This window comes from Myotis davidii, unplaced genomic scaffold (genome assembly GCF_000327345.1).
Source record: "Myotis davidii unplaced genomic scaffold, ASM32734v1 scaffold930, whole genome shotgun sequence".
In the NCBI taxonomy this organism is placed as follows: domain Eukaryota; kingdom Metazoa; phylum Chordata; class Mammalia; order Chiroptera; family Vespertilionidae; genus Myotis; species Myotis davidii.
Genome location: NW_006282518.1, coordinates 1,525,072 through 1,543,050, shown reverse-complemented (window position 1 = coordinate 1,543,050; position 17,979 = coordinate 1,525,072). Strand labels below are relative to the sequence as shown.

General features: G+C 40.2%; 1 protein-coding gene across 1 annotated transcript in view; it reads right to left on the bottom strand.

Moving 5' to 3' along the window:
• Positions 1–17,979, bottom strand: part of PHEX (phosphate regulating endopeptidase homolog, X-linked) — a 201,391-nt gene that overhangs the window by 102,449 nt on the left and 80,963 nt on the right. Inside the window, exon 12 of the mRNA XM_006752997.2 lies at positions 4,918–5,019. Coding sequence (XP_006753060.1) covers positions 4,918–5,019 — 102 coding nt within the window. The remainder of the gene's footprint in view (positions 1–4,917; positions 5,020–17,979) is intronic.

The following is a 17,979-nucleotide window of genomic DNA, read 5'->3' as shown; positions in this document are numbered from 1 at the left end:
CCGGGGCAGAGACCCAAGAATTTGCATCTCTAACAAGTTCCCAGGTGAGGCCACTGCTGCTGGTCTAGAAGCACTTGAAAACCACCGGGCTCGGGATGTGGGCCCAACACGGTTGATACAGACTGGATACTTGGGGGAAATCTAAAATCTAGAGTCAGGCAGAGCTTAAAGATGAAGGAAACCAGAATGTCACCACAAAATATGTCTCTTAAACATGAAAATTATTTTGAACTGAAGGTAACAGAAGCAACAGGTATAAGTTCCCTGCTCTCCTCCAATTTGCAAGACATAAATTTTCACAGTTGTCCTCCTCCCCTCTATACCAGGAAGGATAAAAGTGAATCAATGGAGACAACTTTAGACCCTAACAGCCTGGAGATATACCAGAGGAATCTATGTAACAAATTTCACTAACTAACCTGTACCTACCATTAGTTTCCAATATATTTGCCTTCCCACAACTGCCACATTTGGAAGTCTAAAACCACTTTCCTTTGTCTTGTCATTTTTCTCTACAAATTTATTGTTCTTTGTGGAAGATGCCATATAAGCCCGAGTTCTAAGCCACCTCTTTGAGTTACTCATTTCTCTGAGTTTCTCTCAGATATGTATGAGATTTACATGTTAATCAACTTCTGTTTGTTTTTCTCTTATTAACCTACTAGCAGCCCAGCGCGCAAAATCGCAAGAGGCACCCCGCCATGCTGCAAGAGCCGCTGCTCGCAGGCCAGGGGGGAGGAACCGAGGGGTGCTCTATGTACCTCCTGGTGACAAGTCATTTGGTCGTTACAGCGTTACGGCCAGTGGCTTTTTATAATATAGATATTTTGTTATAGTCAAGAACTTAGAATGGCAAAAGGAAACATTATTTCCTCTCCAACAGAGACAAAGCCAATCAGATGAGATACACTTTTGTTTGTCCTCTCTATAGGAACATTTTTCCCACCTCACCAAAAGCCTGTGCCCAGGAGTCACATGACTGTGGAAATGGGGCCATGCAGCAGGAACCCTCACACCTGCCAAGGTTAAAGCCGCTCACAGCATCCTGAGGATATAGCTCCCCTAGGGGTCCCATCCGGGTTTTTTTTCTCTGAGGCTAGCTTGGCAAGCATAGGTTTCAGGGCAAAGAGTAAAAACAATTTTCCTAAAACGATCCAGCTTCTGGCTACAGAATCAAATCCAACTGGTGACCAACAGAGTTCAGGAAGCTGCTCCTCCTGATCTGACACAGAGCTCTCCAGCAGAAGCCTTGCCCCCACTACCAGGACAGTGGAAGGCAGTGCTGTGTCCCTTCCTGCCACACCTCAGAATCATTATGCAGTGACCTTGAGATCCTCCTGCTCAATTCTGGAAAAAGTAAATCTTTCAGAAGACAACCCCAAAATAATCTGTATCACTTTACATGCACTCAACATCTATGCTAATCCAAAAAATAGCAGGCCTCCTGTCTTTTGCGGCTTGTTTACAATAAGAGCACAGGCTGGCAGGGAACACAGAATCCTAAATAAAAATTGGTGCTTATTTCACCATATTAAACTCCCAACTGAAACCTACACTGTCGGTTTCACAACACAAAATCACTCGTGACCTCTTAAGAGATGAGAGGGAAGGCAGGGAGATGGAGATAACAACTTTATCCTTTACAGGAACAGAGGCATCCTTGTTTACCTTTTACAGTGATCACCCCTAGCCAAAGCATGACAAAGCCACATCCCCACACTTCCATTTTGAGACCAAGGTGTTAGGCCTCAGACCACTGCAGGTATCTGGACCCTCCCAGTTCAGGAGGCCAGTCACTAGGGAATGCTGAGGTCAACACCCCTTAGGAGACACTGTAATTAGCTGCAGTCCAGAGCTGAACAGTAAAGGAAAGAAAAGCTTCTCCCCTTGCAATTCGGAACATTTTTTTCCCTTTTCCCAATGGGTTGCCAAGTGACTCAGCATTGGCCCGTGTGGGCACTATTATTGATGAGAAATCTTCCACTTGGGTGATATACTGCATACAACACATGCCTACAGAACAGTGCCAAGTCATACCAGGAAGAGCAGGAGTATTTTTCACCTCCACTTCCGATGTAGGCAAATTCTGTCTTAATGCAGGGGCTACTTAGTATCAGAAAGACAAAGCCCTAAGATTGTCAGAGAGTTCCTTCTAAGATTCAAGGAATTATTAGGCTGAGCCTCTCCTTGCTTGTTGACTATTAAAAGGCAATCAAATCGAGGACAGCAGAGAAAGAAGGCAAGAAAAAAATAATTTTTCAAAAACAACCCAGAGCAGAAAAGCTGCATAAAAGCCTTCAGCTGTCTAAATGTTGTCTTTGTGAGTACTACGAGCTCCACCCAGAGGTCATTTCTAGAACTGCATGTTCATTGAATTCGGAGGAAAAAATCTCCATCTCCTGGGGTCCAGGGTCTGGCCTGCCTTTGAAAACTGTTGGAAATTCTTGGACCACGTTCCCTCTTTCTTGCCTTTCATTAAAGGAACTGCTCTGAACTCTGAAATACAGATATACTCGGGGAACCGGATGAGATCCAGTAGAACAACTGCCTTTGATATCTGCACTCCTGGCAGGTTGAACTCAGCTCAAAGACAGCCTGGAGTGTTCAAAGAACACAACAGGTCCTCAGATAACATTATTTCACTAACATCGTTTTGTTAGAACATTGATGAGATACCACAGGACCTTAACTCTTGTGTATATCGATTAACCTATGGTAAAACTGATCTCATTATATATCGTATCATTTAAAGTTGCAGCACCTACTGATGACCTTAACTCGGGACTTACTGTACCTTTAGAAGAAAAACTGAAGAGTGAAAAGCAACTCAGGGGGGCAAGCATGAACATGCCTAATAATAAGACTGAGAACAATCCTCCTTAAAGAACCAATGGGCCACTTGCCTTGAAGGCCTAAAGGTAAGGCATCCACTCCCTTATGCAACTCAGAAGATCTCTGTGGGGCAATGGCCAGCTATACTTCCCAAAGAACTGACTGCAGAACCCAGAACATTCACCTAGTACCCATCCATTCATAACAGGCACACACCCCTCACCACACTACCCCATTCTCCACACTGATGACCCTTAGTCCACAAGGGGTCAGGTGAGGATCAAGAGCCCACAATGCACTGAGCTGTGATCTACCCAGTAGAAAAAAAACATCCTATTCCAGATAGCACAAGCTAGCCTACAAATAAATGAAGCCTTAAAAAAAAATAACAGTATGTTGGTGCTGAAAGTTGCATCTACCATCTGGAAAGCTTCTCCTCACAGCCTGCATGCTCCTGCCTTCATCAGCTTGTGCCTTACATGACTTAAGACAGCTTTGACAGATTCTGAAAGTGGAAAAAAATCAAACTTGCCCTTTGTCTTCCTCCAACACCCCCAACCCCCGCTGTCCAATTCTTTCTTCACTGTAAACACTGAACAGCCTTTTCCTGTCTATTGATAAAAATATCTATGGCAATGTTTATCCATCTCAGGAGTATTTAAGCTCTAGGAAATATCCTTGCTAAACCTCTGCATATTCTCATTTCAACAAGGCTAAGCATTCCCAGAATGCTGCCCTTTTTTAATGGACTTTATTTTTTTAGAGCAGACTTAGGTTCACAGCAAAATTGAACAGAAAGTTCACAGATTTCCCATACACCCTCTGCCCTCACACCTGCATACCTGCCCCATTAACAACATCTGCACCAGAGTGGTACATTTCTTACAATCAATGAACCTACACTGACACATCATCATCACCCAGAGTCCATAGGTTACATTAGGATTCACAGAATGTTGTACATTCTATGAGTTTGGACAAATGGATCATGACATGTATTCACCATTACAGCATCATACAGAGTAGTCTCACGGCTCTAAAAGTCCTCTCCCTCTTTGTTTCTTGACCAGACGGCAAAAATATTTGTGCACAGCATAACTCAATATGACTCTAAGCGGTATTCCTTGGGCCTGCCTAGTAATAAGAATCACCAGGCTGACTGGTTATCACAAATGTTCAGACCTCACCCTCAATTCACTAAATCAGATCTTGTTGGGGAGGAGCTCAGAAAGCTATAGAGAATCCAGACACCCCAGGTGATCGCTATCATCAGAAAAATCTCAAAAATACATCTCTAAAGAAAAGATGCTGCTAATTTCAGAGTTTCCCAGAATGTAGCAGGGATTGCCTACCCACTTGAGTTCCAGCTCCATCAGAATAACTAGAATTCAAGGTGGGTCCCATTCTTTATTTTCAAAAGCATGGCTGCTGATACTTTCCTAATTTATTCCCTTATCTGGTTGCACAGTACCAGAAACTTACAAGGCCTAGCAAGTGTCCACTTCTATTAGGAAATCTTTTTTTCTATTCCTCCACAATGGCCTACCACTGGTCTCCAGTTTGCATGCGTGCTAGGCGGATCATTTGTGCAAAATGATGGGTTAGAAAGTAAATCTGCTAGGTTACAGGAAAGGGTTTGCCTGAGGACATTTGCACACATCATGCACGAACAGAAGGACACATGGCCAATGTGGATTTTTCTCCTTTGTGCCTTGAGGGCTTTTCTGCCAATTGTTCCCCGAGGCTCTGCATTCTGCCATAGCCAATGATGGTTTATGGCAAAAATGCGCTGGGCAGCAAGCCATGTGTCTCTTATAGATGGCAATTAGGAGGAGAGAAGGAAAGGCTGAATTACAAGGTGTTTAAAAATGTAGTTCAAAAAAGAAAAAGTCATCTTATTTTCTCTTACCTGCTGGTGATGAGATCTATGTATTCATCCCAAAAGAGAAACCCAACTTTAGGGTCATTCGGAGTCAACAGCTCAGTCAATATAAAAATCAACCACATAATGTTGAGCATGACAATCCATTAAAGCGAAAGCCAGGGTTTGGTTTCTTTTTTTTCTTCATAAACTGGAATCCTTACCTTTTCTTTGGCTTTCTTTTTGGTTCCTGCATCCATCCACTCATTTTCCTTCTCCAGCATGTCAATAAAGGCCCAGCGAACACCCTCAATCATTTCTTCCATCTATCAAAAAAAAATACCCGAAGATGCAGATTAAAAAATCAAGAAGCTTCAGACCAGGTTTTCTAGGCCATGAGAAAGTTCAATGCTAAACATGGTGGGAAAGAGGCTCCTTTCAGCTTGACTCTATGCTCTATCAACATTACCTTTCCTAGAAAAAATCTTTTTCCCCCCACTGCTAGAGATAATTAACCATTTCTTTCCATGAGAACAATTATTAGCCCATCCTTATCAAGGTAGCAACTAATTTCAATAGTTGCTACCTTTAATAAGGGTTTGAGAGAGAGAAGCAAAGGCCCTTTAATAAGGGTTTGAGAGAGAGAAGCGAAGGCCTGGGCTGTATATTTCAGACAGGTATTGCAGAATAAAGTGAGTGAACAGTTGAAAGAGATGCTATTAACAAAGAAACAGGCAGGGAGAACTAGCACCCCAAAGTATACATCTCCAATATAAATCACACTTATGTCAGAACCCCAGTTCTTTCCAAATTTAGTGCCAGTGGTTAAACCAAATATTTGGCTCTTCTCTGTTGTCTTCCTACTCCCCTCTCGACTCCCTTGCAGCTCAAAAAAAAAGTCTTATGTTATTTCAAATCTCAAATGGTAGGTTTAAGGGGTGGGTGCTACTGAAAAGCTCTCTTCTGAAATGCTTGTCCCAAAATGTTTCATCAATGAGACCACACCCATGTTCATGATGTGTTTTCCCTGGCTTTTCTTCCAGTGTGTGATTGTGCATCAGCAGAGGGGGTGGGGGAGGGAGATGCTAACACTTAACTTCAGAGACCTTGCCTGGTTATGGATGTAAACTTCTCAAAAATCTCATTCTCCTTCTGAGATGCTCCAGTTTTCTCAATGGGAGATTCAAGAAAGAATACATACTGGGTTTAGCACCAGAATTAAATTTTTCATTTGATATTATGGGGTTGTAAATTCATTTTTAGAATTAATTCTAGAAGGGAAAAGGTTTAGATATTCCCTTAGTTCTATAATGAATTGTCAGCACAAAGCTCAAAACAATTTTTTCCTGTTTAATAAGTTTTCAGCTATGTTTTCAGTTCAATAACAGTTGTAAGGGAACCAGAGCTGTAAATCAGTGGGCTGGGTTCCATCGTATGTAAATAAGAACAAATAGCAGATGGAAAAGGGAGGGGGGGACTTCACAGCTATTTCTTCCCAACTTTGTAAAAACATTAAAAGAGAAATCTCGACGTGGGATTGGGGCATGATAAAAACATGAAATGACAGAAGAGCAAAGACCCTTTAAAATTACTAAGTCACTGATTCTCAATCTCGTCTGCACATAGGGATCATTAGGAGTAGCTTTAAACAATCCTGAGACCTCAGCATCAGGATTCTGATGGCATTGGTCTGTCTGGGTGCAGCCTGGGTGCTGGGAGTTTTAAAAGCTCCTAGGTCCATGGTCGGCAAACTGCGGCTCGCGAGCCACATGCGGCTCTTTGGCCCCTTGAGTGTGGCTCTTCCTAAGCCTTAGGAGTCCCCTAATTAAGTTAATAACAGTGTACCTACCTATATAGTTTAAGTTTTAAAAATTTGGCTCTCAAAAGAAATTTCAATCGTACTGTTGATATTTGGCTCTGTTGACTAATGAGTTTGCTGACCACTGTGCTAGGTGATTGTGCACACAGGGTGGAGACACAGTGTGTGCGTCTCCACCTATTTTACAGATAAGGAAATAAAAGTCAAGGCAGTCCATAGTTCCAGCTAGGGAGGGTCAGAGCCAGGACCTCACCACAGTGCTAAATGACAGCCATGAGCTCAGAACTCCTAGAGGTGTCCCTAATAAATCGAGGAAAATGCTAGGGAAACAGAAGGGAACCAACAGAGATGCATAAGTAAAGATTTCAAATAAGAAACCCACACAAGGACGGTGTTAAAACAACAAGGAAGTCTCTAGGGACTGGATCTTTTGCCTGTGCAGCTACCAGCACTCCTAGTCTTTATGACCTCAGCATGCAGCAGCTCACATCATCCAGCCCATCACCTTCACATAAAGAGAGATGCAGTATCTTCCCAAACTAGGAAGGGACAATCAAGATGGAAAGAAGTGAATGGATTGACTTGAGAGGGGTTCAGTGACCAAATTAATGGAACTGGATGATTCATCTGTATGTGGAGAGGTGATGAAAGTGGGGAGATCAGATTAATTCCCAGATTTCAGGTGGGGGCAACTAAGTGGCTCCTGCTGCCATTTTCTAAGACTGGGAAAGAGAAGGAGCTGGAGACAGAAGCCAAACATCAGTGGGATGAAGACGGCATGAAAAGACGGCAAGTCGGACAGAAAGCAGAGACAGAGTAAGAGTGCTTGTAGGGTTCAGAGAGGGGTCTGTGGGTTTGGGGTTTGGGTTGCGTGCATGTTTGTTGCTGCTGCTACTGCTGCTGCTGCTGTGTAGCTGTTGACCATATAAGATATTTGACTATTTTTATTTTGTTTTATTGCTTAAAGTATTACAAAGAGTATTACATATGTCGCCTTCCTCCCCCGCTTGACCTTCCCACGGCCTCCCCTACCCCCCAGTGTCTTGTTTCCATTGGTTATGCTTATATGCATGATATTTGACTATTTAAATAGCAGTGGAAACTCAACAATTAAAAAACAAAACAACAACAAAACAAAAAAAACCCTGATTTTAAAATGGACCAAAGACACCTCACCAAAGAAGACATACAGATGGGAAATAAGCCTACGCCAAGATGCTCCACATCCCGTCATCAGGAAAATGCAAACGGAAACAACAATGAGATACCACAATACACCTACTAGAATCCACAACACCGGCAACACCAAATGCTGGTGAGAATGTAAAGGAACAGAACTTTCGGTCATGAGAACACAAATGGTATATTCACTTTGGAAGACAGTTTGACAATTTCTTACAAAACTAAACTTACTCTTACTATATGATGCAGCAATCATGCTCCTTGGTATTTACCCAAAAGAATGAAAAATTTCTGTTCACACAAAACCTGCACATAGATGTTTATAGCAACTTTATTCATAATTGCCAGAATTTGGAACATGATCTCTCTCTCTCTCTCTCTCTCTCTCTCTCTCTCTCTCTCTCTCTCTCTCTCTCTCTCTCTCTCTCTCTCTCTCTCTCTCTCTCTCTCTCTCTCTCTCTCTCTCTCTCTCTCTCTCTCTTCCCCTTCCTCTCTCTCTAAAAGTCAATAAAAACGTATCTTCAGGTGAGGATTTAAAAAATAAATTAAAAAAATAAATATGCATATAAATTCTTTGATCTCTTCCCTCCCCCCTTCCCTTAAAGAATCCTCAGTCTGTTGCATGCTTCCATGTCTCTCCATCTATTTTTTTTGTCAGTTCAATGGGGGGAGGTGAGAAGGGGAGCATCTGTAATACATCTGTAATACTTTCAACAATAAAGATAAATCTGAAAAATTAAAAAAATACAAAAGTTAAATAAAATAAGTGAACTATCACATAAGAAAACATGAAAGAACCATAAATGCATATTACTAAGTGTAAGAAACCAATCTGAAGAGGCTACATATTGTATGATTCCAACCATATGCCATTCTGGAACAGGCAAACTATAGAGACAATTTGTTTAAAAAATCAGTGGTTCCCATGGTTGGGGGTGGGGAGAGAAAATGAATAGGCAGAGCACAAAAAAGATACTCTGGCTGACATTATAATTATGGATATATGTCATTATACTTTTATCCAAATTCATATAATATACACCAAGAGTGAACCCGAAGGTAACCTATGGACTTTGAGTGTTTATGATGTATCAGTGTAGGTGCATCTTTGGTAAACAAATATACCTCTGTTAAGTGATGTTGATAATGGGAGACTACATGTATGGGATCAGAGGGTATAAGAGAAATGTCTGCACATTGCTCTCAATTTTACTGTAAATCTAAAACACTCTAAAAAATGTCTTTTTTGAATTGAAAAAAATATACAGATTTGAGCTAGTGAAGAGGAAAACGCTGAAAATATGGGAGTGAAAAAACACACGAATAAACCATGAGAGGGTAAAGGGAACGGTATCCATAGAATACAGAAGCCCCTTGAACAACACAGGTTTGAATTGCCATGGGTCATCTTATATGTGGATTTTTAAATGACATTCCTGGGCATTATAATAACTATCAAATTAACTAACATTTTAAGCATTTTGCATAAGTTTCCAAAGCTATCTGCCCACTGCTGATTAGCGTGCCAAATGTAAACAAAAATTGAGGCAAAAAGATTTCAGCCTATTGCCAGGACGAAGAGTAATAAACAGTTGACTCATATGCAGCTTCCTTCTACCTCTTCCTTTCCTTCTTGCCCCTCTCCCCCGCCCCGCACCCCACCTGTGTCTTCCCTAAATATCCATTCTTTGGTAACTCAACATCCTTGTGGCCCTCTCATAGATGTCAAAACCCAAGTAATGATAACTTCCCTCTTTGCTTTTCCATGAGCCTCAATACTCTCTGCCCTAGGCCTCTCAGGCACCACCACCCCTTGCCCCAGGCCCCAACACAGGTTCTCAACTTTCTCTTTTTTATAGACTTTACAGACTTTTTATATAAAATTTCTGTGAAATGGTGCTGAACTACCCCAGCAGACTTCAAGAGCAAGGAAAATCTTTGAAGCTAATTAATGTCATTAGTTGGCATGTCAATACAAATAAGAGAAATAATGATTGTAGCATGCTGGAACTACAAAGATAAATCCACTGAGCACTTCAGATTTTTATCTTTAAACTACTCCACAGCATCACATAATAATATCACCTTCAGTCAAGTCATGTTCCCTGAGGCAGCAAAAGCCTGCTATAATTTTAAAATGCATAAAGAGAGAGAAATTGTATTACTTCATCAAACCTTGACCTAATGCTCCAACAAGGCAACATATAATATTAATAGAAATTACTTAAAGTGGAAGTCATAGGGTGAAGTTATCCATAGAAAAATATTTATTTAGAGTCAAAAGTCAAAATATAACATATAAAAATTAACCCAAGTGTTATGATAAAATCGGTCACATTCAGGATAACAGCCCTCCAGGCAAAGCAGCAACTTATTAGGCATCTATTTATTTCTGATTTTATGGATCTACACTGTGAAAATACAGTTCATTTGATTGGTCTATGGGCAGTTGTTATTTCTTTGCCTCAACCAGTGTTATTTAAAAGTTGGTTCCCCTTCTCATTCTCTGTACCCCAGGATTTTTCCCATAACGTTCTACATCAGACACTGGTGAATCCACATGCATATGCATGCACCTGTTATGCTTCCATCAAAGGTTTTCTGTAATGAGATTCTTCTATCTTAGTAAATTACAAATTGTCTCACCTGTTATTACTCTTTTGACCTCTCCTTAACCTTTTCCCCATTACATGGATATAGGAACTTCATGTGTTTTATAGAGTCAAGATGGTCCAATTAATGCATTTGAAGGGACATATGCCAATACAGGCATACCCTGTTTTACTGCGCTTTCCTTTGTTGTGCTTCACAGTTATTGAATTTTTATCAACATCTCACAGACCCTCCCACCAGCAAAAAAAGATTGCTACTTATTGAAAGCTCAGGTGATCATTAGCAATTTTAGCAATAAAGTATTTTTAATTAAGATATGTAACCATTGTTTTTAGACATAATATTACTGCATGCTTAATAGACTATAGTACAGTCTCTAGCAATAAAGACATCCTATGTGGTCAAATCAGATCCTACCTCATAGGCATGAATCCCAAACACTTAAGCCCACACATCCAGTGCCTTCTCTGAGATCTGTTAGACATATAATCAGAATATAGGTGTGTGTTTAACTGCCATTTATATTTATTTGGATCATGATTTAGATCAAATAAGACCATAGATATATAAGCAAACTCTAAAGTGTTGAAGGGGATCAGAATTTGCAACCCCACAATATGCCTCTTTGGCATAAGGATTACTGTTAAGAAACAGCAGACAAAGGAAAAGCTCTGAAAACTTGTAAGAGACATGGACACTCATAAGGGGAATCTTCATTTGTCAGGGTATCTCCCTCTCTTCACTAGGAAGAAGAGGATGACACAATATCTAGAAATAAGATCTTATCACTAGAGAAGGCAAAGATTTAAATCTGTATTACAACCTTAACTTCATGTACTATGCTTTTCCTGATCACCCCCCATAACTGGCTTCTCTCCTCCCTCAATATCCTTTCTCTTTTGTCTTTAAATGGGGATGGTATTTAAGGTGGAGGCTTGGTCTATTTTGAAGAGTTACTCAATTGTCCTGGATCTCTCTCATGTATACAGGAGTGCACATGTTATTAAAATTCTGTTTGTTTTTCTTCTGTTAATATATCTTTTAAGTACAGAAGGGTCTCAGCCAAGAACCTGAAAAGGTAGAGGGAAAATTCCTTCCCTACAATGTTCTGTAAACTTAAAGTTGTTAGTTTTACAATATTGTGTCTCACATATTTTTCTCTTGATATGATTTCATCTCTCACATAATATAGCAGTTGCTCAATAAATACAAATTTATTTATGCTTTCATAACCTCCAGTGGGTATATAGCTAATAAGTGAAACAATCAAATATTGTTTGCATATGCTAAGGTACAACAGTTATCCCAGCAGTTATTCCATATATAAACTTTAGTGAAAATCAAATGACTCAGTAAGTTAGCCCAGTCCATTTTGAGATTGGTGATTCCAGCAATGATATAGGACAAATGGCTAAGAATGGTTTAAATATATATATTAATATATCTGGCAGAAATACTCGTAGGCTGATAGTGTTACCATTATAATTAGCTATTTATTCATATTAATAATAGAACAGATGTGAAGGGAAGCCAGACATTATAAGCATGGCCATCTGGGCAGCTTCACCAGGAAGTTGCAATTTCACACTCCCTGCAGATCACTAGAAGAAGGGGTCCAACAAAGGGGAAGATGAGCACATGTGCCATAAAGTTGAGGTGACATAGAGTCTAACTTGGGAACAAAGATAATTGTCCAGAGGAGCGGGAGCCACTGCAAGCCCATGAAAATTTGGCAATACATAATCCCCAAAGGAATTCTCCTTGTTCCTCTTGTTTCACTCCTGCTTCCTTGCACTCGCCCATGCTCCCTCCATAGCCGCGTGACCCTAGAAGCCCACATGCAATGGACTGCAGCTGGGAAAATAAGCTACCCTGGCCAGATGCTGGACTGGACTATGCAAATATGGAGCAGAGACTCTGGCAATTGGCTTTGATCTTAGCCCTGCTGAAGACAAAATGGGACTTTTTCTATGGCGGGACGGAGGGAGGTAGGACCTGGTCAACTCAGGAGTTTAATTCCACAGAAATAAAACTTTCCACTATACAGCATCCTATGGGGTCTCCATAAAATCTTTTCCTCATGGTACCCCAAGAAGCCCATTTCCACTGGCAATTAGTAGAAACACAGAGGACACCCTACCAATTACAATAGAGTTCTTAAAAAAGAAGAAAAAGAAAAATCTTCAAGGTTGAGTATGTGTATTAATTTTAAAATAATGTAATTTTAATGAAATTCTTAAATATGACAATGCTGAATAGATTTTCCTCTTTAATAACTTAGAAATTATAAGTAATATCTTAATAAAACCTAACATTAAAAATTCTCCTGCCCTAGCCAGTTTTTCTCAATGGTTAGAGTGTCGGCCCGCAGTCCAAAGGGTCTCGGGTTTGATTCCAGTCAAGGGCACGTATCTCAGTTGCAGACTAGATCCCCAGCATTGACTGGGGCTCATATGGGAAGCAACCAATCAATGTGTTTCGCTCACGTTGATGTTTCTCTCTATCTCTCCCCCTTACTTCCACTTCTAAAAATAAATGGAAAAAATATCCTCGGGTGAGGAACAACAACAAAAAATTCTCTGGTATCCCCATTGTCTTGATCAGGGCAATGTTCCTTAAGTTATAACCACTTGACTAGTGAATGTGAAAAATGAAAATCATTATCATTAATTTATGTGGCTAGCCCTGAAGAAATGGGCTCCAATCTGAGGGAAGTCCCTAAAAGTTTTCTTTCTGACAATTTACTAGAAATAGAGACATTAAATAAATCAATGTACCAATAAATATTAAACATTCATTTACTCATTATTTACATACTCTATGTATAAACTGGGTTTGAATTGATTCTTGATAAAGATATAATAATGGCACTAAAATAAGAAGTAAAGAAGAGACCCATATTGAGGTGGGAGAAGTGGTAAATTCAGAAAAACTAAGGATAGTTAGAAAACGCTGAGGTTTCTAGCAGCCAAGCGAGCTAATAAAACAAATCATACCAGTTTGTCAGGATTAACAAACTTTCATATCTAGTTTGCAAAGGAAAAATCATGTTGGCAAAAGGAAAAAGCATATCAAGTTATTTGAGCCCCAGACATGCTGTAAAGCATGTTAGTTTGGTGGTGCAAAAGTTTAGTGTGTCCTTTTATCAAAAAGCCTGAGACTGGGTCAAGGACACATGCCTGGTTGTGGGCTCGATCCCCAGTAGTGGGTGTACAGGAGGGAGCCGATCAATGATTCTCTCTCATCATTAATGTTTCTATCTCCCTCTCCTTCTCCCTTCCTCTCTGAAATCAATAAAAATACATTGCTTAAAAAAGCCTGATACTGGGGTGAAGGAAATAAGGAGTAAAATCCTATTTACTGAATATGAACAGATAGGATGTATTCTAATTTTATAACTCATCTTTTCCTGTTTCCCACTTTCCATATCTGAATGGGAATGGAATAAAGACCAGAATAAGGTTTAGAAGTCAACCGGTCTCATAATGATGAGGCCTTTGGCTGTGGGTAAACTCCCCCAAGCAAAATAATTCTGCCTGGTCACTTCAAAAATTCAGCTCTGTTGGAGGACAGTATTGTTTTCTTCCAGTGAATGAATTTCCAGTGCAGGGTCTTCGCAGTCCACAGCTCTGATCAGATATGCTTGGCAAGACTCTATGTGGCAAAGGCAACAGAGTCCAATGTTAGCCAGAGATGTAGACAACAAACAAGAAAGGTGGACCAAATGTGTTGTCATTGTAGAAGAATACTCAAGACAAAGGCAAGAGTAGTGTCCACACTTATTTCAAGAGAATTCCAATGAGATTTCTAAACTATTTGTTGGGTGTCATTTTATCAAAGGTTGCTTAAAAAGAACTGTCATAATTGGGGTCTGATTACATTCTTGTGATGAGATTTAGTCAGTAGAGAGTTGTGAAACCTGGATCTGTTATGGAAATTATATTTGACTCCTTGAGTAGTTTCATGAGACTCTCCTGTGAGCCAGATTTAGCATTAAATGATAGAGCAGGTTCTGAAATGTGGCCAGGGCACTAGCATTAAAAGGATCTTTACCCCAACTGAAAACTACTACATGGGCATGTACGGAGGACTAGGAACAGCAAAAACCCCAGGCACCTTCCTCACTCTCACTCTTTTTTTTTTCCTTCACTCTCACTCTTTCTAAAAGAAATTAGAAAGAGATGAGATCTCAGTGCAGAAGAGTTGACACAGTTTATGCCAGGACTTTGATGATATCAATTATCTTCATATGATTAATCTTAGGCACGACACACAGTAATAACAGTAGCTAACACTCACTGGGCATTTACCATGCACCAGACATTGTGCAAAGCCTTCTATGAAAATTATCTCACTCGGTCCTCACCATAAACCAGTGAGGTAGGTGCAGTAATCTCCCTTTATCCACTGTTTCCCTTTCTGTGATTTCAGTTACCTGTGGTCAACCACAGTCCAAAAATATTAAATAGAAAATTCCAGAAATAAACAATTCATACATTTTAACTTGTGTGCTGTTCTGAGTAGCATGATGAAATCTTATACTGTCCCACCCAGGATGTGAATCATCCCTTTGTCCAGCGGATCCACAGTATGTATGCTTCCCACCCATTAGTCACTTAGTAGTTGTCTTAGATATCAGATTGGTGATGAGAGAGAGAATATTCACAAAACTTTCATTACAGTATATTGCTATAATCGTTCTATTTTATTATTAGTTATTGTTAATCTCTTACTGTGACTAATTTGTAAATTAAACTTTACCATAGGTATGCATGTACAGGCATACCTCATTTTATTGTGCTTTGTTTTATTGCTCTTCACAGATACTGCCCTTTTTACAAATTGAAGACAAGACCCTCCACCAGCAAAAAAATTACAACTCACTTTAGTGTGATGGTCTGGAACTAAACTCAAAATATTCCCAAGGTATGACTAGATAGGAAAAACCATAGTACATATAGGGTTCGGTACTATCAATGGTTTTAGGCCTTCACTGGGGTCCTGAAACCTATCCCCCACAAATAAGGGGAGACTACTGTACTTTTGCATCCCTATCTGATTCACTGCAATGAAGGTTTAAATTCTCTACCCCTTCCTTTATCCATACCCTTGGCTGTGTCGCTTTGCAGTTCCTTCCACTAAAAATGCACAGTCTATTTCCCTACTCTGTCAATCTGGACTGGCCTTGTGGCTTGCTTTAGTCAACAGAATGCAGACATGATACTATGCCAGTTCTGAGCTTGGGCTCAAGAGGCCTCACAGTTTACAGTTTTCTGCTTAAATAAAAAATTAAAAAGTATTAAAAAGAAAATTCTAGAAATAAACAATTCATACGTTTTAACTTTGTGCTGTTCTGAGTAGCATGATGAAATCTTATACTGTCCCACCCAGGATATGAATCATCCCTTTGTCCAGCGGATCCACACTATGTATGCTTCCCACCCGTTAGTCACTTAGTAGTTGTCTTAGATATCAGATCAGTGATGAGAGAGAGAATATTCACAAAACTTTCATTACAGTATATTGCTATAATCGTTCACTTGCTCACTTGCACCTCTGCTATCACTATGAGAACATGGCCAGGCTAGCCAGGCTGAAGGAAGTAAGACACCTGGAGCAGAGCAGAGCCATCCAGATCACCTCTGCTGAAGCCAACCTAGACCAGCCAACCCCCAGACACTCGAGAAGCCTGCCAAAATAAACAGAGTTGCCCTTGTGAACCCAACTGACTCCAGCTGTATCAGCAATAATTGTTTATTGGTAAAACCCACTGAGGTTTTGTGATTGATCATTATGCAGCATTACTTTAGCAGCAGAAACACATGTACCATTTATACAGGAAGACAGAGGTACAAAGAGATTAACTAACTTGCCCAAATGAATAAGAGTAGAGCTGGGATATGAGATGCTAATACAACATTGCAGAAAATAGGATGCAATTTCTATATGTCAATATAACTATATTTAAAGACCTTTAAAATTCAAATCTCAGAGAAACTGATCTTGACATTGTAGCTGATACCACTGACTAGACACACAGAAACAGGCACACTTGGTGCCAGAGAGGATATCCTTTCTTTGCATGACTTGTGTAGAATGGCTATCCTGAGACCAGCCCTCATGAGTACCAGCATCTGCAAGGAACGAAGAACCCCTCCGTATCAGAGCATTGCTATAATGAATGACACTGACTTTCATGTGACTTCTGCCATCAACGTTAGAGTTACATCTCATTTCCTCAACCACTGAGAGAAACAGTGAGTGGGGGAATGGGAGAACTTGAATATTAATTGCGGGACATCAATTCAATTATCTTGGTTCACTAATGAGGTGGACTCCTAGTGTATGGAGGTTGCAAGTTCAAACTCCACCACTGCAATGGGACCCATGTGGGTACTTAAGTCTTCGGCACCAGCTGCAGCAGTATGGGGTGGGAGGAGAAACCTGTTCTTGGAATAAGAATTACTACAGGAATTGCTTACCAGAGCAGCTCGGAAACTTGGAAGCTACTGTAGGTCATCTGTTTCATTACTTGAGGACATGAACAATGTCTTTATCATAAAGAGAAAAGAAGAATAAGCTACTAGAGTACAGGAGAAATTAGTGAATTGTTTTACACAGTAAGTAAAATTTTAATTCTTCACTCAGTAAAGTCTGTATCTGAAGTGTAATAAAAGGTTTGTTCCTCGATAACTAGATTAACCTTCTGTATACAAAATGTTTTAATGTATAAGAGACCAGTGACTTTAGCTTTGATTTGAAGGTTGACAAAGACTCTCTCCTTGACTAAATTTTAGCCAGATTCCTCTAAGTCAGCGGTTCTCAACCTGTGGGTCGCCAACCTTTGGGGGTCGAACGACCCTTTCACAGAGGTCGCCTGAGACCATCGGAAAACACATATATAATTACATATTGTTTTGTGATTAATCACTATGCTTTAATTATGTTCAATGTGTAACAATGAAAATACATCCTGCATATCAGATATTTACATTATGATTCATAACAGTAGCAACATTACAGTTATGAAGTAGCAACAAAAATAATTTTATGGTTGACGGTCACCACAACATGAGGAACTGTATTAAAGGGTCACGGCATTAGGAAGGTTGAGAACCACTGGTCTAATCCCTCTTCTTTTTTTCTTTTTCTTTTTTTAAAATATTTTTTAATTGATTTCAGAGAGAGGAAGGGAGAAGAGAGAGATAGAAACATCGGTGATGAGAGTTCTTAGCACACTAAGTCTCAGCTCTAAATTTGTGACCTCTTTCCGCCTCCATCTAGCTGATTGCTGTTGCTCACATTTCCAACATCCACTGTATTGTCCACCCAAGCCAAGGTGCCTTTAGGGACAGGAGCTCAGGCAGTCCGGCTTTCTTCAATCCATCTGCAAAGGGCTTCTGATCACTTTATGTCTGGTTCTTTGCCAACCACCATTTAACAAGCACCTCCTTGGAAAGGTCTCTTATAAACACCCAATCTTAAGGATTCAGTCCCCAGTTACATCCCATAAATCTCTTATTTTCCTGGTAGCCTTTGTCTCTGATATTTTCTCAGTTGCTTGTTTAATCCGTCTCCCTCTCTTCCATGAAGACTCAGTGGAGGCCGACAGGAGCCTTACCTGGCTAGTTTGCCTCTGAATCCTAAAGTGGAGCTGGGCCCCCAGCTGGCA